This window comes from Carcharodon carcharias, chromosome 5 (assembly GCF_017639515.1).
Source record: "Carcharodon carcharias isolate sCarCar2 chromosome 5, sCarCar2.pri, whole genome shotgun sequence".
Lineage (NCBI taxonomy): Eukaryota > Metazoa > Chordata > Chondrichthyes > Lamniformes > Lamnidae > Carcharodon > Carcharodon carcharias.
The window spans coordinates 85,491,902-85,518,280 of NC_054471.1; the positions used below are offsets into that span (position 1 = coordinate 85,491,902).

The 26,379-nt window shown below is 44.4% G+C and overlaps 1 protein-coding gene across 2 annotated transcripts in view; it reads left to right on the forward strand.

Moving 5' to 3' along the window:
• Positions 1-26,379, forward strand: part of ogfrl1 (opioid growth factor receptor-like 1) — a 63,702-nt gene that overhangs the window by 21,935 nt on the left and 15,388 nt on the right. Inside the window, exons 2-5 of one of the 2 annotated variants that reach the window (XM_041187735.1) lie at positions 20,494-20,580; positions 22,860-22,947; positions 23,542-23,620; positions 23,718-23,784. In XM_041187735.1, the coding sequence (XP_041043669.1) occupies positions 20,494-20,580; positions 22,860-22,947; positions 23,542-23,620; positions 23,718-23,784 (321 nt within the window). The remainder of the gene's footprint in view (positions 1-20,493; positions 20,581-22,859; positions 22,948-23,541; positions 23,621-23,717; positions 23,785-26,379) is intronic. The other variant, XM_041187736.1, reaches the window with a different exon arrangement.

The window sequence follows — 26,379 nt, forward strand, 5'->3', positions numbered from 1 at the left end:
CCCTTGTCCAGTCTCTTCCCACCTACATCCGCGATTCCTCTTATGCCCTACATCATATCAACAAGTTCCCTAGTCCCAACCGCCGCCTCTTCACCATGGACGTCCAATCCCTCAACACCTCCATCCCCCACCGGGATGGTCTGAGGGCTCTCCGCTTCTTCCTCGAACAGAGGCCCGAACAATCCCCCATCCACCACTCCTCTCCTCCATCTGGCTAAACTTGTTCTCTCACTGAACAATTTCTCCTTAAGCTCCTCTCACTTCCTCCAAATAAAAGGTATGGCTATGGGCACCCGCATGGGCCCCAGCTATGCCTGTCTCTTTATGGGATATGTGGAACATTCCTTGTTCCAGTCCTACTCAGGCCCCCTCCCACAACTTTTTCTCCGGTCCATCGATGACTGCTTCGGTGCCACTTCATGCTCTCATCTGGACCTGGAAAAATTTATCAATTTTGTTTCCAATTTCCACCCCTCCATCATTTTCATGTGGTCCATCACTGACAATTCCCTTCCCTTCCCTTCCTTGACCTCTCTGTCTCAATTTCTGGTGATAGACTGTCCACCAATATTCATTACAAGCCTACCGACTTCCACAGCTACCTCGACTACAGCTCCTCACACCCCACTTCATGTAAGGACTCCATCCCATTCTCTCAGTTTCTTCGCCTCTGTCGCATCTGTTCTGATGATGCCACTTTCCAAAACAGTTCCTCTGACATGTCTTCCTTCTTCCTTAACTTAGGTTTTCCACCCATGGTGGTTGACTGGGCCCTCAACCGTGTCCAGCCCATCTCCCGCGCATCCGCCTTCACACCTTCCTCTCCCTCCCAAAACCATGATAGAGTCCCCCTTGTCCTCACTTATCACCCCACCAGCCTCTGCGTTCAAAGGATCATCCTCCGCCAACTCCAGCATGATGCCACCACCAAACACATCTTCCCTTCAACCCCCTGGCAGCTTTCTGCAGGGATCGTTCCCTCCGGGACACCCTGGTCCACTCCTCCATCATCCCCTGCACCTCAACCCCCTCCCACGGCACCTTCCCATGCAACTGCAGAAGGTGCAGCACCTGCCCCTTTACTTCCCCCCTCCTCACCGTCCAAGGGTCCAAACACTCCTTTCAAGTGAAGCAGCACTTCACTTGCACTTGCCTCAATTTAGTCAACTGCATTTGCTGCTCCCAATGTGGTCTCCTCTACACTGGAGAGACCCAATGCAGACTGGGTGACTGCTTTGCAGAACAGCTTCGGTCTGTCCGCAAGCATGATCTAGACCTCCCTGTCGCTTGCCATTTCAACACTCCACCCTGCGCTCATGCCCACATGCCCGTCCTTGGCTTGCTGCATTGTTCCAGTGAAGCTGAGTGCAAACTGGAGGAACAGTACCTCATCTTCCGACTAGGCACTTTACAGCCTTCTGGACTGAATATTGAGTTCAACAATGTTAGCTCATGAACTCTCTCCTCCATCCCCACCCCCTTACCAATCCCCCTTTTTCCAATAATTTATAATTTAAAAAAAAATATTTTTATTTTCCCACCTATTTTTAAATTTATTTCGATCTATTGTTTTATCTTCACCTTTTAACCCATTTTGATTGCTTCCCCCCCACCCCACCCTCACTAGGGCCATCTGCCACTTGCTTGTCCTGCTTGCTACCCTTAATGTCACCATTAGCACATTCTTTAGATAATATCACCACCTTTGTCCTTTTGTCTATGTCATCTTTGGCAATCTCTTCTTTGTCTCCACCTATCACTGGCCCTCTATCCAGCTCTACCTGTCCCAACCCCCTCTACCAGTTTATATTTCACCTCATTTCTTTATTTCCTTAGTTCTGATGAAGAGTCATATGGACTCAAAACATCAACTGTATTCCTCTCGGCAGATGCTGTCAGACCTGCTGAATTTTTCTAGCTGTTTTTGTTGTAGGCTGAATTATTCCCAGGTTTTCCAACCTGCACAACTCTGCTTCCACTTTTTCTTTTAGTGAATAAAGCATGGGTCTGGCCTTGAAGAAACGTGGTGTTGTCTGGGGATTGACATGTATTTTAGCTTGCATGCCCTTCAGTTTTCCCAACGCGTCTTGAAAAGCAAGATTATATGTCTTCAAGAGCTCTGGAATTCAATCGGACTTCAATTTTTTCTGATTAATCAACTTTTATTTTCTGCAGCCAATTTCAACCCAAAAACTGGGCCGCTACCCTTTTATGAATATCACAGGAAGCTGGGCTGTCTTGTTTGTAGCAGAATAGGACATCAGTAATGCCTGTGACCTGAATGGATTCTCCTCTTTAAGTTCTCAGCTTGGCAGGCGTCCACTCCAATGTCAGTGGCTGATTCCCTTCACTGAGGTAAAGCAGTTGAAGCACCTGTATCCACCTCCATCTGCAGTTGCTTGCCATTCACTTGCACTGTCACTGTAATGGGTTTGGATTTAACAACAGTCACAAAACAGAGAGTATACATCAGCAGCATCAGCTACTGCTGAATCAGTTAGCTCAGTTAGATGCGTTCGTTGTTTTGCTTTGTTCTACGCTGCCTAACCAGGTATCCTTTCCTGTGGCAATAATTGCATTCTGCCTCTTTGAAACTATAAACGTCTGCTCCATGATTTCCTCCACATCTGTAGCAAAAGCGTATCTTATTAGCTGACGTATTACCCATTAGGCTTCATAAACCTCCGTGTTGTGGGCATAGAATCACGTTTAAAATCTGCTGTTCAGTTTCTCAAGCCACGCTCAGTGGCAGGTTCCTGCCCAACACAGCATATGGCGCCATTATCCACATGCTGCAAAGCCTATGAGTCTTTCGCGGCACTTTCCATAGCAAGAGAAAGTTCCAGGGCGTGCTTGAAATCGATGTCAGATTCGGCTAGCAAGCGGCACTATTGCGTTGTCCTTGACTCCGCATACAAGTCTGTCCTACAGCATATCATTCAAGGCACCACCAAACTTATTTTTATTCATTCACGGGATGTGTGCTTTGCTGGCTGGGCCAGCATTTATTGACCAACCCTAGTTGCCCTTGAGAATGTGGTGGTGAGCAGCCTTCTTGAACAGTGCAGTGCAGTGCAGGTGGTGGTGTTCCCATGTGTCTACTGCCCTTTTCCTTCTAAATGATAGCGGAGGCGGGTTTGGAAGGTGCTGTTTAAGGAGCCTTGGTGAATTCCTGCAGTGCATCTTGTAGATGGTACACATTGCTGCTACTGTGCGTCAGTGGTGGAGGGAATGAATGTTTGTGGATGTGGTGCCAATCAAGTGGGCTGCTTTGTCCTGGACAGTGTCCAGCTTCTTGAGTGTTGTTGGAGCTGCACTCATTCAGGGAAGTGGGGAGTATTCCATCACACTCTTGACTTGTGCCTTGTAGATGGTGGACAGGATTGGTGGACTCAGGAGGTGAGTTACTCTCCGCAGGATTCCTAACTGTTTCAGATTCACCACAAAGGTACCAATGGACTGTCCCGGGACACAAAATCTCGAATTAAACTTGAAGCACTGCATGATCACAGAAGTGTGATTTCACGCATTCCACTAACTCATTGTACAACTTAGAACTGGCATGTTCGAGGCAGTCCGGTTTTGAAACAGGTTATACGTTTTGCCTCCACATGCACTCAGCAGGATAGCTTTACATTTTTCTTCTGTAGTAATCTCGTTCGCAACAAAATAAAACCCGGGTCGCTCAACTTCGTTTTACTCACATCAGCCAGGATGAAGTACGCAGCAAAAGTCAGTTTTATCTTCATCACCAAATGTAATAGCTTGATGGAGCAGCAGGTTTGGTGAAGAAAAGTTTAAACTTTACTTTGGAGACATGTAGAGGTGCTTGCTAGATGCAATCTCTGTCAGAAGCCCTGCCCACAGGGTTCTCCATGCAATAAGCTTATTGGTCGAAGCTCCTGTAATCTTATCACATGGTGAGTGATTGACAGGAGGGAGGGAAAATGCATCTTGTTACTACAGTTATGTTTGGGCAGTCACGTAATGTTTGCATTTCAATGGCAAGGCATTGCTTTATCAAAAGCCTTTAACTGTTTTAGCCTTGTAGTATTCACTTCTTTCATCTCTTTGCATCTCTGTCTTTTTAGTTTAAGAAAGTGAGATAATAAGGAAGCATTTTTGTCTAGGTTTTAACTTGACAAAGGTTAAGGGTTGCGAAACCAAGTGGATAGTTGCAGTTAAGATACAGTACATAAAAATCAGCTATGAGTTAATTGAATGGCAGAACTGTCTCAAGGGGCTGAATGGCCTCCATCTTGATCTTAGGTTTGTTCCTTAAGTTCAGTCACAGTAAGTAAGGAGTTAAAAACCAGCTTGCTGATAGAGGCCATGTCCCAGCCAAAGCAATGTTTCCAGGCTGACTCCAGCTTTTTATAATGTTTATTTAATGGAGCAAACCAACCAGGTAATTCAAAAACACATGTACCACCTGTTGTTAATCCTGATTTTGCTAATCTCCCATAGTGTTGCATTTTTGTAAATTTATTCTTTCATGGGATGTGGGCATCGTTGGTAAGGCCAGCATTTGTTGCCCCATCCCTAATGGCCATTTCAAATGAACCACATTGCTGTGGGTCTGGACCCACATCTGGGCCAGACCAGGTAAGGATGGCAGATTTCCTTCCCTAAAGGACACTAGTGAACCAGATGGGTTTTTACGACAATTGATGATGATTTCTTGGTCAACATCACTGAGACTGGAAGTGGAGACTTGGTATAGTTTTCCAATGGTGCAGAGATACAGGTTGGACCAGGGTACATTGTGTAGTTCAGTCCCTATTTTAAAGTCATTCACTCTGTCTATATATTTACTTGCCTTTTTCCTAAACAATAATCGAAAAGCAGAGGCTTTCTCTAGGAGTATGAAGTCCACTGCCATGGGAAGCAGTCACTCATTGTGATTTTTCTGAAGTGACCAATTAATGGCCAGAGGTTGGGCCCGCCATCCAATTAAAGGCAGTGGGTGCAGTCTCTAAGCTGCAGCGCCAATCAGAGGCCTTCTAGCTCAAAAGCAGCAGCAGGTTGCCGTGGCAGATAAGTGAGAGAGAACATGCTTCAAAATGAAGGTGCCCTCTCTCCAAGTTGTTTAAACTTTAAATAAAAAATGGCTTTGCAGCTGGATCACCACTGTCAGGAATGGAGTGCAGCTATTGGCTACTGCTGCACCAGACAGGCACGGACGGCGTTTAAGTCTGCCTGGAGTGCTGACACCACCCCTCCCCTCCACTCCCCCCATCCTCCTACTCACCCCTCTCCACTACCCCAACCACCTCCCCCCCGCCATCTCCCAATCAGCCACCCCATCTTCCCCCCTTACCGGTCTGCAGTCTGCTGCTGTGAGGCCACCTCAGAGCAGCTAAAATCCCAGTCAGCCTCCATTAACAGGCCTTAATAGTCCTTAATTGGCAACCAGTCATGTGCAGTTGGGTACCCTGCCCTCACGGCCACCAAGCATCCCGCCTCAGGGAAAATGGCCAGGGGTGGTTGGGGCCAGGGAACCAGCATGTCAGTTAGTGTAACTATTTTTAGCACTCGCCCTCCAAAATTCCCACCTCCAGTGGGGTCTAAATATGAAGCCTGGAACCTTTGGTTGCAAGGTTGGGGTTTCTCAGTGGTATAGGCTGATGACTGGAAGCTGCAAATCAGACACAACAGAGCTCCCAGTGCTTGAAAGGTTCTAATTAGCTTATGACCAGTTTAAATAGGCAAACCTCCATGATTAACGTGGACGTAAGAAATTGTGAGTAGGGTTGGTAGGCAGATGTTTCAGATAAACAAATGTTTTGCTGATAGGGAAACATTTTGATACGAGTCGGATTTGCAGCTCATTTTCAATTACTTAAACTCATCAAGACCGAGTTTCAGGGATAGTTCACTTGCATTTTGCAAATCAATGGGTTTGTGGATATCACAGTGAGTCACTTCCCATTAGCCTGCGTTCCTCAGACATGTCATTGTTACAGTGATAAGGAAGCTGGATCAAATGATCTGCCTTTTGTATTGAAACCTGATTAAAAGTGCCATCTAAAGTATGAGTTAAGGGGACAAATGAAAAGAGGAAAATAATTATTCTGTAAGAAGATTGATTGCTATTAGTTTAGCAAAGAACTATTTACTTTCTATTGTACAAGGAGGAGGCAAAACTTGAGAACGATTGTCTAAGTGTATATTGCTATGTTTCTCCCATTTATTCACTTCCTGTTCAGTAAATTAGTTTGTCTGCTGAATATAAATCAATTTACTGTAGTGTTCACATTTGGCCTAAGAGGCTCCTGTGGACCAGAAGAAAGTAGCTATAACTGAAGCTCATTTAACAGCTTTAATTTGGGATTACGGATACACCAATCACTAGGAGTGAGACGAATTAATAGAGCTAATAAAAAACAACAGAGCAGCGGGCTTCATTTCTAGAGAAATTGAATTGAACAGTGAAGAAGTTACGGTAACCTGTACAGAACCTTGATGAGATCACACTTGGGGTATTGTGTGCAGTTATAAAAATTGCTTTTGTAAAAGAATAGAGAGAAACTACAAAGAAATTAACAAGGCTGATGCCAGGTCTGAGAGGTTCTAACTATCAGAAAGACTGAACAAACTGAGGGTCTTCTGTCTCGAGGAGTGGAATTGAAAAGTGAGGTTACACTGCACTCCTACAGAAACATGATTAGAGCACAGTTGGAGCACCATGCACAGAGAACTGAATTGTGACCTAATAGAGGCCATTAATGTAACGGGTACTTGTAGAGAAAATGTTTTCACTTGTGGAGGAGACCAAAACTACGGGTCATATGTATAGGTTGGGCCTCCAGTAAATCCTTTAGGGAATTCTGGAGGAATTTCTTTACCGAAAGAATGGGAAGAATGTGGACTTGCTACCACGAGAGGTAGCTGAGGTAAATAGAACAACTGTATTTAAGGGGAAGTTAGGCAAATACACGCGCAAGAAAGGAATAAAAGGGCGTCCTGATGGGTTAAATAAGGTCGGGTGGGAGAAGACTTGTGTGGAGCATAAGCAACAGAATAGACCAGTTGGGCTGAATGGCCTGTTTCTGGGTTGTAAATTCTATGTAATGGAAGGTTCACGTTTCAATATTTGGACATATTTCATGGAATGTGTCAGGAAAATAAGTTCACCTTCAGATCCTTCTGTAATGTAGAATCCATGACACGGGGCAGTTTGTTGCAGGCAGGGTTTGGAAGATCTGTTATTGTGTCATCGTCCAACTTCTTGCTCTTGAGAAAACCTGAATCAAATAAAACAGAAATCAAATTCCACCCAGTCTTTCCACCTTACACACTAATGACAGCTACAATTCATAGTTCACATTTTATCTTATTCATTCATCATTCAGCTTAGTGGTTGAGGAACTGGGTATGTTGTCAGATATTGTTCCAGATGCTCAGTTAAGGACCTTAACAATTTCAATTCACTTCTGGGTGGACATGGCCTGAGGGTTTAGACCCCCTCAATGCCTCACATTAGGCCAAAGACCTGCATTTCAAGTCTCTGCCATGTTCTTGTGTGTATGTTTTGTAAATGTCGTGTCAAACCACTGTGACAACCCAGCACATTACACCATGACAATGAATTGAGAAGCTAATCAAGAGTGACTGATCCTCACAGCACATGCTTACTCCATGAATTACTGCTCTGTCAATTTCCAGGTGCCTCCGTCTCCTGCATTTCAAAGCAAATGGAAAAGGATTTCAACTTGGGGGAAGGGAGTTGGTGCAGGGGGCGGTATGTTGGGGAGTCTGCAGTTGAGTTGGTGGGGGAGGCATAGCACAAGTGGGAAGCTTGCACAGCCATGAGGGCAGTGACTTTAATTCCCCAGCTGTATTTGAACACCTGAGACTTTCTGGTGTTTGCTATTTTCAAAGTTTTACCATTCATCGCATGTTTCCTCTCTGTATTCTGTCTCACAAAATGTACATCTTACATCTACCCCAACTAATAACCTGCCTCTGTTCTCACAAACTACAACCCTGATTATTGCACTTTTTGAAGTGTGGTCGCTATTGTAATGTAAGAAATGTGGCAGCCAGTATGTGCTCAGCAAATTCCCATGATTATATGGAATGACCAGATAATTATTTTTTCTTGTGATGTTGGTTGAGGATTAAGTATTGGTCAGGACGCTTCCCTGCTCTCCTTCCAAATAGTGGCTTGGGGTCTTTTTAACACGCATCTGAGAGGGCAGACAGAGCCTCGGTTTAACATTTCACCAAAATACTGATATCATTTTGAGGAGAGCCAAGCACTCTGGGGCAGCTCTGTACATCCCTCTATTTTAAAAAAAATCCATTAACCTCATTTCTGTTTTCTCAGCCCTGAATTCCTTCCCTAAATCCCTCAGCCTCTCCACTGCTCTGCCTCTCTCTCTTCCTTCAGGCTGTTCCTTGAAAAGCAACCCCTCTGAGCAAGCACCTGTCCTAATATTTCCTCACATGGCTCAGTGTCAAACTTTGTTTGATAACCCCTCCTGTGAGGCAAAACAAAAACAGAATTACCTGGAAAAACTCAGCAGGTCTGGCAGCATCGGCGGAGAAGAAAAGAGTTGACGTTTCGAGTCCTCATGACCCTTCAACAGAACTAGGTGAATCCAAGGAGAGTGGTGAAATATAAGCCCACCTTAAACTAGCTTATATTTCACCCCTCTCCTTGGATTCACCTAGTTCTGTTGAAGGGTCATGAGGACTCGAAACGTCAACTCTTTTCTTCTCCGCCGATGCTGCCAGACCTGCTGAGTTTTTCCAGGTAATTCTGTTTTTGTTTTGGATTTCCAGCATCCGCAGTTTTTTGTTTTTACCTCCTGTGAGGCACCCTGGAACATTTTACTATGTTCAAGTCACTGTATAAATACAAGTTGTTTATCCTACGTCATCGCAACCCCTTCAACATCATATGCCTTAGTTTTCTAAACATGCCTCCTAACCATTATCTTTTGTACACTGATATACACAACATGGACAACATTACCTTCCCCAATGTCCTCAATGAACTTTTACTGAATTTGTCAGTCTTTTACAAATCCATGCTGGCTGCCCGGGTGACAGATGTTACTGGATCGCAACTCAAGGTCCGGTGAGATGTTCTGACCTTTCAGGTTTTCTGGGGCTGTTCTTTCAATGTGATGTTTTGATGAACCACATTAGATGAATAAGGAATGACCACAAGATCCTGTCCAAAGATGATTGGCCTGAGATTCCTGCCCTTTCCATTCCTGCATTTCATTTAACATTCAATGTGTGACGGATTAAGAGTCTGAAGGAACTCCTTACGTTTTGTCCCATTTTCCTCCTTGTGTAGTCAAGGCACTAATTGCTGCTGGGATGAGGACAAGGTGCCCCTGGCACCATGTCCAGAGGTCACATTATCCTGTGCCAGTGGGTCTCAGCTGCCTTCTTGAATGTCGGGACCAGGCGGATCCTGACCTTGCTCAACTTCCACAGCTTTGCACTCTCCAGCAGAAACCATTAGTGAAAGCAAAAAAGACTTGCATTATATAAGCACCTTTTGTAATCATCGGACCTCTCAAAATGGTTAACAGCCAATGAAGTATTTTTGACATATAGTCACAATTGTAATGCAGGAAATACAGCAGCCAATTTGCATACAGCAAGTTCCCACAAACAACAATGTGATAAAGATCAGATAATCTGTTTATCTGATGTTGATTGAGGCATAAGTATTGACCAGGATCCAGGGAATGGGTTCTTTTACATGCATCTGAGAGGGCAGATGGGGCCTCTGAAAGACAGCACATCTGACAGTGCAGCACTCCCTCAGTACTGCATGGAATGTCAGCTTGGATGTTTGGTCTGACCAGGACTCAGAGTCTGCTGTAGCCCAGGACACTGATCCCTCCCACCATCACTTCCCCCCTGGCCTGAGTCAATCTACAATCCTGTTCCTCTGTGAGTGTTTCTGGAGCAGCCTCCCCCTCCCCAGTGGCACTGCTGAGCAAAAGAGCCTCTGATTGGCTGCAGCTCTTGGTGGGTAGGACTTTGTGCCACCTGGGGTCCTGATCCTGTAGAAGACCTGCTGGTGGCCTGTTAATTGCCTGATTGGTTCATAATTTGGTGGGCTTTCCCCAAAGAGGACAACATAGGTCTCCCGTCAGCTGTCCAGCAAGCAGCCAAGTTCCCCTTCATAAAATTCCCCCCATTATAACAGCTTCAGACAGGTGAGGACCTTCAGTCCATCTAGCCACCTGTCTACTGATGTGTTTTTAGCCACTCTGAATCCCATTTGTTGAAAGAAGATAATTGACACTGGTGCCAATAATGTGCTGCACTATGTCAGCCAGTGAGTTGGAGATGGTGGGACTTATGGCAGACCTACAGCAGACAATGGGCTAGGATTTTCTGGCCCCACCCACCATTTGGATTGTCTGGTCTCGCCGAAAGCCAATGAACTTTTTGCTAGGCCGCCAATCACCTGTGGCAGGTCCTGCATGATGAGCAGGAAAATCCTGGCCAATGGCTTTGGCTTTTACAACAAAGAGAGTCTACTTCCTCAGCAGCAGCATCTATTTAAAGAGCCTTTGTGAACTATAACAAACAGAACTCACAACTGAAACTACAGCAAAGTCTCCTGATAAAAGCAGAATTATTTCTCCAGCTATGTGCAGTGAGTGGATAATACTTAAATACTGATTGTGTGCAAAATTAATCTCCATCACTTACAACAGTGTAGTCTCCATGTGGGAATGACAACGGAAATAATCCAATCACCTCAATTCTCACCAGGACATATGCTATTATGAAATGCAGCTAAAAGTGTCTGTCCGTTTCTTTCTTGAAGCCCATTTGACATTTATTGTTCCACTGCCTGCCCTAATTGTCCTTGAGAAGGCGGTGTTGAGCCGCCTTATTGAACCGCTGCAGTTCATCTGGTGTAGGTATACCCAGGGCCAGGGAGAGAAGGCCAGGTGCTTTTCCTATTTACCTGCCCCCTCTCCCTCAATCATGCATGATATTTCTTCCCCCTTCAAGATTCACCAATCAACTCGCCTAACAGTCACAGGAAGGTCCTAGTAAAATTATAATGCCCATTGTTAACACCTGGTTACAAATATCATCCGATATATATATGCAGCATGGGTCATTAATATTAAAAGCAGCAACAACATGATGTATTGTTAGTTTGTGTGTGCCCTATAGGTGATCCCAATGTAACTATCAAACAAACCAGAAAGTACAAATTTTACTTTAACAGCATCGTGCAATATTGTTAAATTGACAGGAATATATTCCATTAGTTATTTATAACACTGCAGACAATAACACTGATTTCGGTGATTGCTTCAGCCATCATTAACATGTTCTGCACATTGCACCTTATGAACACGGTGACAGGAAAATCATATTTGGGGGAAAGTCTCAATATTTGCAACCCAGATAAACTGCACAGATCTTTTCTGTTCTGTAGAAGAAGTAAAAGGCTCTTCTGCCTGGATGCATGATATTATTCAATATAATTATTTCAAGCAAGGAGTGTAATTGGATTCTATTTATCAGCAATCTCAAAATGTAGAAAGATCAAATGACTCCCGAGCAACAAAGTGGAATGATTGAACAACATAGGGCTTCACTGTTAGTGAGGAGTGTTGCACAGGTGCCTCTGTGCAACACAACTTTTAAGAGGCCAGAGTGGTTGACAATTGTATCTGTTTTGTGATTAGTAAGTCTGAAGACTGCTGATTGCTGCTTCTTGCTACAATATATTTTCAATAACTACTATGTAACACAACTTTATCATATTTCAATCCCTCAAAAAACTCATAAAAAGCACCAAGATAGAGTGGGATAATAGGTAAGTAAACAAAATGACAAGATTGAAGTCAATGGAAAAGACTCTTAATCATTTAAATTATAAATTATAATGTAAAAAAGTTATGAGTTTACAAAATTGAGTGGCATGGACAGTAGATTGTCAGAAGCTTTTTCCGAGGGTGGAAGAGTCAATTACTAGGGGACATAGATTTAAGGTGAGACGAGAAAACTATAGAGGAGATGTGCGGGGCAAGTTTTTTACACAGAGGGTAGTGAGTGTCTGGAATTCGCTGCCAGAGGAGGTGGTGGAAGCAGGTACGATAGTGGTATTTAAGAGGCAGCTTGACAAATACATGAATAGGTTGGGAATAGAGGAATACGGACCCCGGAAGTGCAAAATGTTTTAATTTGACAGGCAATATGATCGGCGCAGGCTTGGAGGGCCAAAGGGCCTGTTCCTGTGTTGGACTTTTCTTTGTTCTTTGTAATCATGTGCAGTGTAAAACAGTTTACTATTCACTATGAGCCATTACACACACCTGCCCTGGCAATCTCACTCCACAAATCCTGCTCACAGTAAACTTTCATTAGCAACAAAATAAACAGAACTCCAGCCACGATCCCACCCTCTGTTCACTAGGTAATTATGGATGATGAAGGACACCTAGCCCAGTTCATCTCATTCACCGAGAATGACATAAGAACATACGTATTGGGAGCAGGAATAGGTCATTCAGCCCCTTGAGCCTGCTCTGCCAATTAATAACATTACCTACATTATACCAGTGACTACAACTCAAAAGTACTTATTTGGCTGTAAAGCAATTTGGGATATTATGAAAGGTGCTGTATAAATGTAGTTTTTGTCTTTCTTTCATTACACCTGCATGCAGTCGGCAGGGTGACTGTAGCAATGGTGAAATTGGAAGTCCAATGCTCATTCAGGATAATTAATCACAGAGCAATCAACTGATTTGGGAAAGTGGCCACAAAGGAATATATTTACAAAAACAATTCAAGTATGCAGCTAACCAATGCACCCACGCCCCCTCCAAACCCACCTCTAACCTCCCCCCAACCCCTAATCCAGCCCTTTCCCCAACCCCCCCCACAATCTCTTCCTCAACCTCCCCACAACATGCCCCCCCTCCCCCTCCAGCCCCCCCTAACCCCCACCCTGTACCCCATATACACACAGTGTCTAATTGGTTCTAAAATTGCAGGCATTTGACTGACCACTTTTTAATCAAGAACATTCTCATGAGTTGCTGTGTTGCTGCTTCTCACCTTCAGGCAGCTTTGTGTTTTTCTGGTGGACTTTTCAAAATAAAATCGGAACCACGAAGCTCCCTGAATGTCAAAAGCAGCGCAACAACTCGGTGAAATTGACACTGACGGACCGGAACTCTCCAGTTCTGATTTTTTTTAAGCTGGTCCGCAGCTCTGGCTGCTCAGTCTGGATGAGAAACTCTGTTTAAAACACGGACCCCAGGCACCCCTTTTCCTGGTGTTTGGCACCGTCTGCACCCCCTTCTTCCTGGCCTGGAGTACACCCACTCAGGGACGAGTTCCAGAATTTTGACCCAGTGACAGTGAAGGAATGGCGATATATTTCCAAGTCAGGATGGTGAGTGGCCTGGAGGGGAACTTGCAGATGGTGGTGTTCCCATGTATCTGCTGCCCTTGTCCTTCTAGATGGTAGTGGTTGTGGGTTTGGAAGGTGCTTTCCAAGAAGGTTTGGTCAGTTTCTATGCAGGGACCTGTGCTTTGCAACAAAAGGAATATGTTCAAGCTTTGCGCCTTTTTTGAATTACCCAAGAATGTGGGGAGCTATAATTCCCTGCTTTCTCCATGGCACCCCTTGACCAATTGGTTGATTTTCCAACCAATCAGCAACCTTTCCTCTTGTAGTTTAAATTGTTATGATAGATTGAAATTTGGTAGTCTTATATTTGTCCTGATGAGTGCAAGGCGATAAGCTTCAGCAACATGTCTCTCTTTTCAACAATATTCAAGTTCTGTTCTACCAAGTGGACGATACCAGGAATATGGGATTAAAGTAGATAAAGTTGCTGGTCTGATAATGTACCCTCCATCTTCATTCTGATGCAGCACAGAAACTGATGTGTACATCTTACACAGGAGTGCATGAGACATTCTCCTTCTCTGCCTGCCTCCTTCTGTCTCTCTGCCTTTCTCTGTCTCTTTTTTTCATTCATCACGGGATATACGCTTCGCTGGCTGTGTGAGTATTTATTGCTATCTCTCTGCCTCACTGCCACTTTCTCTGTCGCTGCCTCTCTGATTCTTTTTTTTAATTCATCACTGGATGTAGGCTTCACTGGCTGGGCCAACATTTATTGCTGTCTCTCTGTGTGTCTGTCTCTCTCTCTCTCTCTCTCTCTCTCTGCCCCTGACCCTGCCTCAGCCCCTCTCATCTCTCTCTGCCCCTCTCATCTCTCTCTCTCCCGCTGCCCCCCCCCCCCTCTCTCTCTCTCTCTCTGCCTCTGCCTCTCTCTCTCTCACACTCTCGCACACACACGCACACACACACACACACACATACACACACACACAAATTCTCTCACACACACACACACGTGCTGGGGTTCATTAAGAAAAACAAAACTAGATTTACTTGCAAGGTCTATAATTTGGTACAAGGCTGGTTCTAATTCTGGAGTATCAGAATTTGTTATCCAGTCTATAATAGTAAAAGGGGCAAATTAGGAGAATGTTTTTTAAAAGACTTACCTTTCCAGACAAAAAGCCAATTATTTACAGGACTCCTGACGAAATCATTTCTGTTCATTCCTAAGTGGTACTTTGTACAGAAGCTTCGAGAACAGACTCTGCCATCCAGTTTTGGTAATGAACATAGTTATAAGACGGTGTTCTGGTGACTACAGGGCAGAGCCACTATTATGATGGGCTAAAAGAGGCAACTGTGAGGGTGGGGCAGGGGCTGGGGTGGGGGCGGGTGTGTGTGTGTGGAGGGCAGGCAAATCAGGCAAAACCATATCAGAGAAACATGGAGTGAATTAGCAGAAAGGACATTGATGGATGGAGTCAGGAAACAGTAGAAGGGAAAGGAATTGAGGGGTTTAATGGGATGATAGTCAGCTGAACAAGACAGTCATTTTTTGCATCGAAAGGTATTTCACCTTTCTAAAACTTCAGCGGATCAATATTTGAATTGTCTCCATGCCATAGAATGTCCAGTTATTAATTGATCAGTACCAAGTTTTTCCACCTACGTGTGATTGGAGCCTCATAGGCTGCTCATTCCTCAAACCACTGTTCCCATGCTATCCTGAGATCCGCACTTAATGCCTTTTGCTGTCACATGCACACCCTCGGCCTCTCTCTACAGCATCACCAGCTCACTCTATCTCACAGCTGTCCTGCTCCACATTTCATTTCATCCTTCATCTCATCTGACATTGAAAAAAAAACTTCTTCCTTTTCAGGCATGAAGGGTCACAAACTCCAAAAACTCATGGATAGCAACACTCCAGGACCACCTTTCAACCTCCCTTTCCGTATATTCATGACCCTCTAACCATCCCCCCTCTGAACGTGAACAACTTTTCTTCAACAAAGGTCTTAACTTTATTCTGTTACGCTCCCCCACCTCAATGAATTGAAAGCTTGGCTACGACATTGAGCTCTCCTTCTGTTGCCTTCATCTTTGCGCCCACTTCTTTGGCCAGGAGTCTCCCACCCGTACACAACAGACCCTGTCACCCACCCCCAATATCCTCCCTCTACCTGGACCCCTCCAGCCTCGTGCTTGTTCTTGACCATTTCATTGAGAACTGTTGGCGTGACATCGCTGTCTTAATTCTTCTGCTCCTCTCGCCCACTCTAATCTGTCTCCCTCTGAACTTGCCGCACTCTGTTCTCTTAGGTCCAACCCTGACTTTGTTATCAAACCTGCCAATAAGGCTGATGCTGTTTTTGTTTGGCATATTGACCTGTACCTTACAGAGGCTGAGCGCCAACTCTTAGACACTCCTTCCTACCTCTCCCCGGATCATGGCCCCCACACTAAACATCAAGCCATTGTATCCAGAGCTGTCACTGGCCTCATCTCCTCTGGAGATCGTCACAGAATCACAGAATCTCACAGTGCAGAAGAGGCCCTTTAGGCCATCGTCTGCACCGACACGTGAGAAACACCTGACCTACTTACCTAATCCCATTTACCAGCACTTGGCCCACAGCCTTGAATGATACAACGTGCCAAGTGCTCATCCAGGTAATTTTTAAAGGATGTGAGGCAACCCACATCCACCACCCTCCCAGGTAGTGCATTCTAGACCGTCACCACCCTCTGGGTAAAAAAGTTTTTCCTCACATCCCCCCTAAACCTCCTGCCCCTCACCTTGAATTTAGGTCCCCTCATCAATGACCCTTCAACTAAGGGGAACAACTGCTCCCTATCCACCCTGTCCATGCCCTTCATAATCTTGTACACCTCGATCAGGTTGCCCCTCAGTCTTCCCTGCTCCAACAAAAACAACCCAAGTCTATCCAACCTCTCTTCATAACTTAACTGTTTCATCCCAGGCATCATCCTGGTGAATCTCCTCTGCACCCCCTCCATTGCGATCACATCCTTCCTATAATATGGAGACCAGAACTGCACACAGTACTTCAGCTGTGGCCTCACCAAGGTTCTATACAACTCCAACATGAGGTCCCTACTTTTGTAATCTATGCCTCGATTGATAAAGGCAAGTGTCTCATATGCCTTTTTCACCACCCCACTAACATGCCCCCCTGCCTTCAGAGATTTATGGACACACACGCCAAGGTCCCTTTGTTCCTCAGAACTTCCTAGTGTCATGCTGTTCATTGAATACTTCCTTGTCAAATTACTCCTTCCAAAGTGTATCACCTCACACTTTTCAGGATTAAATTCCACCTGCCACCTATCTGCCCATTGACCATCCCGTCTATATCTTCCTGTAACTCTTTCGAGTTATATCTTCCTGTAGCCCAAGACACTCAACCTCACTGTTAACCACCCGGCCAATCTTTGTGTCATCCGCAAGCTTACTAATTCTATCCCCCACATAGTCATCTATGTCGAAATGACAAATAATAGGGGACCCAACATTGATCCCTGTGGTACACCACTGGACACTGGCTTCCAGTCATTAAAGCATCCTTCTGTCATCATCCTCTGTCTCCTAAAGCAAAGCCAATTTTGAATCCACCTTATCAAATACTCTGTATCCCATGTGCATTTGCCTTCTTTATAAGTCTCCCATGTGGGACCTTGTCAAAGGCTTTGCTGAAACCATATAAACTACATCAACTGCACTACCCTCATCTACACACCTGGTCACCACCTCAAAAAGTTCAATCAATTTTTTTAGGCATGACCTCCCTCTGACAAAGCCATGTTGATTATCCCTGATCAAACCTTGCCTCTCCAAGTGGAGAGAAATTCGCTCTTTCTGAATTTTCTCCAATAATTCCCCTACCACTGACGTGAGACTCACTGTAGTTCCCTGGCTTATCTCTACAACCCTTCTTAAGTAGCGGAACCACATTAGCTGTTCTCCAGTCCTCTGGCACCTCCTCCGTGGCCAGAGAGGAATTAAAAAATTTGGGTCAGAGCCCCTGCGATCTCCTCCCTTGCCTCAGTAGCCTAGGACACAAATCATCCGGACCTGGAGATTTGTCCACTTTTAAGCCTGCCAACACCTTCAATACCTTGTCACTCCCTATATCAATTTGCATAAGAACCTCGCAGTCTCTCTCCCTGAGATCGATACCTTCATCCTCATCCTCTTGGGTGAAGACGGATGTGAAATTTTCATTCAACACTCTACCGATGTCCTCTGGCTCCACCCATTGATTGTCCCCTTGGTCCTTAATGGGCCCTACTGTTTCCCTGGTTATCCTCTTCCCATTGATATACTTATAGAATATCTTGGGATTTTCCCTACTTTTACCAGCCAGAGCTTTCTCATATCCCCTCTTTGCTCTCCTAATTACTTTCTTAAGCTCCACCCTGAACTTTCTGTACTCCACTAATGCCTCCACTGATTTGCCTCCCTTGTACCTGCTAAAAGCCTCTCTTTTCCTTCTCTTCATATCCTGAATATCTCTGGTTATCCATGGTTCTCTGGGCTTGTTACTCCTCCCTATTACCCTATAGGGAACATGTTGAGCCTGTACAAAAACAAAAATAAAAATACCTGAAAAAACTCAGTAGGTCTGACAGCATCTGCAGAGAGGAATACAGTTAACGTGTCAAGTCCGTATGACTCTTCAACAGAACTAATGAAAATAGAAGAGAGGTGAAATATAAGTTGGTTTAAGGGGGGTGGGACAGGTAGAGATGGTTAGAGGGCCAGTGATAGGTGGAGATTGCCAAAAGATGTCATAGACAAAAGTACAAAGAGGTGTTGACAGTGGTGATATTAGCTAAGAAAAGTGCTAATAAGTGACACTAAGGGTAGAAAGCAGGACGAGCAAGGTACAGATAGCCTTGGTGGGGGTGGGATGGGGGGAAGGGACCGAAATAGGCTAAAAGCTAGAGATAAAACGGACTTGAAACATTAACTGTATTCCGCTCTGCAGATGCTGTCAGACCTGCTGAGTTTTTCCAGCTGTTTTTGTTTTAACTTATACCATGTTGTGGTCGCTATCACCAAAATGCTCCCCCAACACCACCTCAGCCACCTGTCCGGCTTCATTCCCCAGAATTAGGTCTGCGTCATCCCTTGTTGGACCCTCTACATATTGACCTAAAATGTTTTCCTATACACATTTCAAGAAATCCACTCCATCTGAACCCTTAACATTATGTCTATCCCAATTAATGTTGGGAAAGTTGAAATCACCTAATATAATTACCATATTGTTATTGTTTTTACACACCTCCACAAATTGTGCACATATTTGCTCCTCAATTTCCCGCTAACTATCTGGGGGTCTATTATAAGCACCTAACAATGTGTCTGCCCCTTTTTTATTCCTAAGCTCTACCCACAAACCTTCATTCGATGCCCCCTCCTAGATATCATCTCTCCTTACTGCAGTAACTGACTCCTTGACTAATAATGCAACGCCTCCTCCTCTTTTACCCCCTCCCTTGTCTCGCCTGAAGATTCTATTTCCTGGAATGTTGAGCTGCCAATCTTGACCCTCCCTCAAACACGTCTCAGTGATGGCTACTATATCACAATTCCACGTGTTAATCCTCATCCTTAACTCATCCGTTTTAACTGTAATACTCCTGGCATTAAAGTAGAGGCCATCCAGCCTTGCCTTACTCCCTTGAAACTTAATGCAGCTGTACTCCCTCTTCCCTCCAGTGCTTCCAACCTCATAGCCTGCCAGCTCTGCACACCCCTCTTCTAACTCCTTCCCAAAACTGGCCCTGTTGACCCATTGTGTCAGCCTGTTCCTGCTCCATTAAACTTATTTCTTCTTTTCTCAACTCTTTTTTTCTCCTCCTTGCCCGTCTCTTCCCACCTACATTTGTGATTCTTCCGATGCTCTGTCACTTTAATAGTTTACAGTTTCCTGGCCCCATCCACCTCCTCTTCACTATGGACATCCAGTCCCTCTACACCTCCATCCCCCACTAGGACGGTTTCAGAGCTCTCCACTTCTTTCTTGAATGGAGGCCCAACCAGCCCCCACCCACCATCACCCTCCTTCCCCCTGACTGAACTTGTTCTCAATCTGAACAACTTCTCATTCAACTTCAATCACTGCCTCCAAATAATAGTTGTTGTTATGGGCACCTGTGTGCGTCCTACGTATGTCTGCTTTTTTCTAGATATATGGAATATTCTTTGACTGCTACTCAGGCCCCCTCTGTCGTCTCTAATTCCTGTATAATGACATATCAATGTTACTTCCTGCTCTCACCCGAAACTGGAAAATTCCAATAACTTTGCTTCCAATTTCTCCCTTCTTTTGCCTTCACCTGGTACATCTCCCATTCTTCCCTTGACTTCTCTGTCTCCATTCCTGAGGACAGGCAATCAGCTGCTAAGCCCACTGACTCCTACAGCTACTTTGGCTATACTTCCTCATACTCTCTCAGATTCCTTGTCTCTGTTGCACATGCTTTGATGATACAGCCTTCCACACCAGTGCTTCTGGCACCTCTATTTCCTTAGCCGAGAATTCCCCCTCAATGTGGTTGACAGGGCCATATTTGATCCATTTCCCGCACTTCTGCCTTCACCCCTTCTCCTTCCTTACAGGACCATGATAGGGTTCCCCATGCCCTCACCTTCCACCCCACCATCCTCTGTACTCAGCAGATTATCCTCTGCTATTTTCGCCCACTTCCAGCCTGATGCCACCAATAAACACCTTCCTCCTCCCTTCCCTTTTCAGCATTCTGAAGCGACCACTCCTCAGTCACCCCCAAAGCCTTTTCTACAGCACAGGAAATGTAACACCTGTCCTTTTTCCTCCTCCTTTCTTATCATTCAAGGCCCCAAATGCTCCTTCCAGGTGAAGCAGCGATTTACTTGTACTTTTTTCAATTTACTATATTGTATGTGCTGCTCATGACACAGCCTCCTCTGCACTGAGAAGACCAAAAGCAGATTGGGTGACCACTTCACGGAATGCCCCCATTCAGACCCTGAGCTTCTGGCCGCTTATCATTTTAATTCTCCACTTGCAATTTGCATTGAGTTCATCCGTGTAAATCTGATTTTTTTACAGAACGATGATAAAGTCAACACTTCATTCAAGCCAAAGAGAAGTTTCTTTGCTGCCAGAGACTTGTACATGTACCGACATGGCTACCCAGTAAGTGGCCATCTTACTGTTCGCTGGATTACACTGTACACCATATGGGTTCTGTGTAAACATGCCAGTGTCGTTATTGCAAACCAATTCTGTCCCTTAGCACTCACCCCTCACCTCTCTGCCCATGGGGACTGGGTCATCTGATGGGCACTATGTAGGAAATATGTCAAGGTCTTTGAGAGGGTACAAAAGAGACTTGCTCCAATGATATCAGAGATATGGGACTTCAATTCTGTGGACAGACTAGAGATGCTGGAATTGTTACAGTTAAGGGGAGATTTAATAAAAGTGTTGAAATTCATGAGGGGTTTTGATAGACTAAATGAAGAGAAACTGTTTTCACTAGCAGGAGGGTTGGTAACAAGATGGCACAGATTGAAGATAATTGGCAAAAAGCCAGAGGGAAGATGATTTTTTTTTAACGCAATAAGTTGTTCTGATCTGGAATGCACTGCCTGAAAGAGTGGTGGAAACAAAGTTGATCATAAATTTCAAAAGGGACTTGGGTAAATAATTATCAAACAGAGCTATGGGAAAATAGCAGAGGAATGGGATGAATTGATAGCTCTGTCAAAGATGAGCCTAAAGGTGACCTCCTGTGCTGTGTCATTCTCTGATTTGGGTGTGTAGTCTGATACACATTGGTGGGTTATTTGTTTGTGAGCAGCATTGTAATTGAACACGTCCATGAGCCACTATACTGAAAGCCAGAACATGATAGATGACATGTTCCATGGCTTATTCCCAACTCCTCTGGCCCCTTTCTGTAGCCCAGGATGCTGATTGTACCATTCCTAGCTGAGAGTTGGGACCTCAGCATATACCAGTGATTGAACCCAGAATTTCTGGGTTTGAATAGCCCCCCAGACAGAGTCTGGCAAAAGTCACTTCTTTCGTTGCAACCAATATGAGAGCCGAAGAGGTATCAGACGTGTAAATTGTCACAGAGGATTGGGAAGAAGCTAGTGTGGTATCTCTAATCAAGAATGGAGATGAGATAAACAGGCTAACTATAGACCAGTTAGTCCAACTTTAGTTGTGGGCAGAGACTGAGATAACAAAAGGGTTATTTAGGGGTTTTAGGCCTACTTCTCCTAATTCGTATGTTCATATGTAAGTTGTATTTTAACAAATTTTATAGAGCTTTTTGAATTAGTGACCAATTGAATGGACTAAGTGATTGCACTGGATGTGGGGTTTATTGATTTTTTCAAAGGTGTTTGGCAGGTTCGTTCACAGCTACAAGTTTAGGTTTAAGAAGTTGGTGTTGTTCTGCTTAGAACAAATGAGATTGAGGGGAGATTTGTTAGAGATATACAAGATTGACAGGTTTGGATAAGGTAGACAAAGAAAAGCTATTCCCATTATCTGATGCTATAAGGATACCTTGTATCTTGGGTAACAGATGCAGAGGGAATGTGAGGAGGAACTATTTTACACAGTGAGTGGTAATGACCTGGAACTCACTGCCCACAAGGTTGGTGGAAGCGGAAGTGAACAATGAGTTTTTCCAGGTAATTCTGTTTTTGTTTTGGATTTCAAAAGGAAGTTGGATGGGCATAAAGTGGAAGAGTAAAGCTGTATATTCTGCAAACCACAGTTAGACTACATTGTGTGCAACTATCTTCACTGTAGCAGAGGAGACTAAGAGAAGATTTAAGAGTTTTTTTTTAAGGTCATGAATATTTTGACACGCAGAATGCTTTGGCTGAAGCAGAGAAATTGGAAGAATATTTGAAATAAAAGAATGTAGAGAGAATAGGGCAGTCAGATTGTGTGTCAGGAATAGCCTCTGGTGTGATAGCTACTTATGTCTGGGATATAAAGAATGGTCACATTAGAGGTCAGAGGGCACCTGATGCTCTTCCAACTAAATTCCAGAATCCGCCAATTCCTTCAGGAGAGAAGAGGAGGAAATTAGTGACCGGAATCTTTCCCCAGACTGTGCACCTTCTCTCTGCTTCTCCAGTCACCTGCTAATAAATACTGGAGCGGATCTGGGATCATTAAGTGGCTGAGTGTGGGCATGGTGGAGTGTGGATGTTTAGTTCATGTGGGTGTGAGGGAGGTGTGGCAGGGGGTGTTGGTGTTTCTTGGTACAATACTGGCTCATGTCACTTTGGGTTGACGCTCTGAGGGCCTGCGCTATTATGTCACCTCTAGCATGTACTTTCTGCTTTTACAGAGGACAGTGATGGATCAAGTACAATTTAAATGTGTGGCATTAGCTGTCATGGTGCAGGAGCGTTGTGTGTATGTTTAACTTGTTTGTGATTTATACTCAGGCAAAATCACGAGAAACCAAACTCTTCAGCACTTATGCCAATCTCAAGTTTTATACACAGGAAATTGCCTTGAAACCAGACGGTAAGTGGAGAGTTCTTCAGATAGCAGCTCTGGAAAGCAACAGACTGATTGTCAGTTAACTCATGCCCTTATCAGACTTCTCTTCAACACTCTCACCACTCTGAGTAAAGAAGTTTCTCCTGAATTCCCTCTTAGATTTATTAGTGACTATCTTATATTTATGGCCCCTGGTTTTGGACTGCGCACAAGCAGAGGCATCCTCTCTATGATTGCTGTATCAAACCCTTTCATCATCTTAAAGGCCTGAAATCAGTTGCCATTCAACTTTCTCTTCCTAGATAAAAGATCCCTAGCCTGTTCAAGTTTTCCTGATGGTCATATCTAATAATCCCTCAGACTATTTTTGTTGTGCTTTGCTTATTTTTCAATGCGTGGTCCCTTTAAGTATTTTAGCACTGCCACATGCGGGGTATCTTAAAGGAGCCAGTTTGCGAACGGCCTGCGTAGCACCGTAACAAATGCTGTGCTTAGAGGGAACATTGGCTATAACCTTATAATTCTGGTATCATCCTTGTAAATCTTTATTGTGCCTCTCATAATCCTATTATAGATAGTTAAATATTGTTTGTTTATATATATATATTTTGTGTATAGGTGTTTATATCGATGAGATCCTAACCAAGTGGAAAGGAGATTATGACAAGCTAGAACACAACCACACCTATATTCAATGGTTGGCTTCATCTTTTTGACTCTTGTTATGTAATTGTTTGAGTTTTTCCCTCACTTTGCATGCAATTTGTAACTAATATTTTGCATTAATAAACTAGGTTGTTCCCACTGCGAGAACCAGGCCTGAATTGGCATGCTGAAGAACTGACTGCAGAAGAGATTAAGGTAAATTCAAGTGTGTTGACCTGGTTTGAATGTACTGTGTCTCCTTTTCCTTGTCCTTGTTTTTCACTTCTGCCCCTTCTTTTCCTGAACTGCTCGTTCTTGTTCAGATGGACACCGGCCACCCATTGCACTAACACTTTTATGTTGGAAGGATCAGAGTGCCGTTCAACTGTAAGAGCATTACAGCCCAGCCCAATCCTGGTACTCATCCAACACCTAAATAAGCCCACTTTCCAGCAGGAATGATTGCGATCAGGACTGGGACTTCCTCTTTGCCTCATTCCATTGTCCCAGCAATACCAAAACAGCCTCCTCATATACACCATCACTCAAATGATCCAAATCAATACAAAGCCAGGGATTAAAGTCAGCCTTCTCAAGTTTTTATGACTGAGTGCCACATTGTGTATTTCCCTGAGGCATTAGCAGAGCCTGAAAGCACCGTTATTTCAGGAATTAAATATCCACGCACTTTTTCACATAAAACATCTATTCTCATTCTCACTCTCTCACGCACATACATTCTCACACACATGTAGACACACACACACATGTAGACACATGCACATGTGTTGTTAATGGAGTGCATTTTGGCAGGAGTGGTGTAAAAAGTATGTATGGTGGCATGGAGTCCAGTAACTAATCATAAAATGATACAGCGCAAAGGAATCCATTTAGCCCATCTTCCCTGTGCTGGCTTGTTGAAAGAGCTATCCAATTAGTCCCACCCCCTCAGCTCTATTCCACCTACTCCTACAATTGTTTCCAATTCAGGTATTTATCCAGAACCCTTTTAAAAGTTTCTTTTGAATCTGCTTCTACTGTCCTTTCAGGCAGTGCCTTCGACATCACAACAACTCACTGCGTAAAAATGTTTCCTATATGTCACCTCTGGTTCTTTTCCCAATTACCTGACATCTGTCTCCCCTGCTTACGGACCCTATGCCAGTAGAAATAGGTTCTCATTATTCGATCCAAACCATTCGCCCCTCTCAAATCTCTTAACATTCTCCCCTCTCACGAGAACAACCACATCTTCTTTCATCACTCCATTTAGCTGATGTCCCCCCTGCCTGGTGGTATTCCCATAAATCTCCTCTGCACCCCCTCCAAAACCTTGACGTCCTTCCTGAAGCATGATGCTCAGAACCAAACACAGTACTCCAGCTGAGACCTTACTAACGTTTTATAAAGGTTTAGCATAACTCATTTTTTGAACTCCCTCTATTTATTAAGTCAGACACCCCAAATGTTGTTGCTTTAAAGACCTCAACCTGTCTTGTAAAGCTTTGTGTACGTATACCCCCAGGTCCCTCTGTTTCTGCACTCCCTTTAAAATTGTACCATTTCATTATATCCTCTTTCCTGATTCTTGCAGCCAAAATGAATCACTTCACACTTCTCAGCATGAAATTTCATCAGTCATGTGTCTGCCCATTTCACCAGTCTGTTATTACCCTCCTCGCCCTTTTTTACCCTCCTCGCCCTTTTTTACCCTCCTCGCCCTTTTTTACCCTCCTCACCCTTTTTTACCCTCCTCGCCCTTTTTTACCCTCCTCGCAATTTACTACATTTCTGAGTTGCATGTCGTCTGCAAACTTTGAAATTATACCCTGTATACATAACTTCAGACCATTGATATATATTAAACAGAAAGGTTTAATCTTCCAGAAGGATTAATTTAATTTAAAGGGGTAGGTCATGGCAGGAGAGCTCAAAGCCGTGGTGTGCTCCTCCTGCTCTATGTGGGAAGCCGGGAACATTTCCAGTGCCCGGGGCCAGCATGTGTGCAGGAAGTGTCTCCAGCTGCAGCTCCTGGTAACCCATGTTTTGGAGCTGGAGTAGCGGACACTGTGGAGCACACGGAAGGTGGAAAGTATCGTGGATAGCATGTACAGAGAGGTGGTCACACCGCAGGCTAAGAGCCCACAGGCATAAAAGGGAATGAGTGACCACCAGGCAGCACAAGAGGACTAGGCAGGCAGTGCAGGAATCTCCTGTGGCTATTCCCCTGCAAAACAGATATACCACTTTGGATACTGTTGAGGGGAATGGACTCTCACGGGAAAGCAGTAACAGCCAAATTTGTTGCACCACAGTTGGCTCTGCTGCACAGGGAAGGAGTAAAAAGTGTAGTAATGCAGTAGTTATAGGGGATTCAATTGTAAGATAGGTGTTTCTGTAGCCGCAAACGAGACTCCAGCATGGTATGTTGCCTCCCTGGTGCTAGGGTCAAGGATGTCTCAGAGCGGCTATGGGATATTCTGAAGGAGGAGGGTAAACAGCCAGTGGTCGTGATACACATTGGTACAAGCAACATAAGTGAAAAAAAGGGATGAGGTCCTAAAAGCAGAATATAGGGAGTTAGAAAGTAAGTTGAAAGGTAGGACCTCAAAGGTAGTGATCTCAGAATTACTACCAGTGCCACGTGCTAGTTAGAGTAGAAATAGGATATATCGGATGAATACATGGCTGAAGAGATGGTATGAGGGGGAGGGATTCCTGGGACATTGGGACCGGTGCTGGGGGAGGTGGACCCAATACAAACTGGACGGGTTACGCCTGGGTAGGACTGGGGCTGATGTCCTGGGGGAA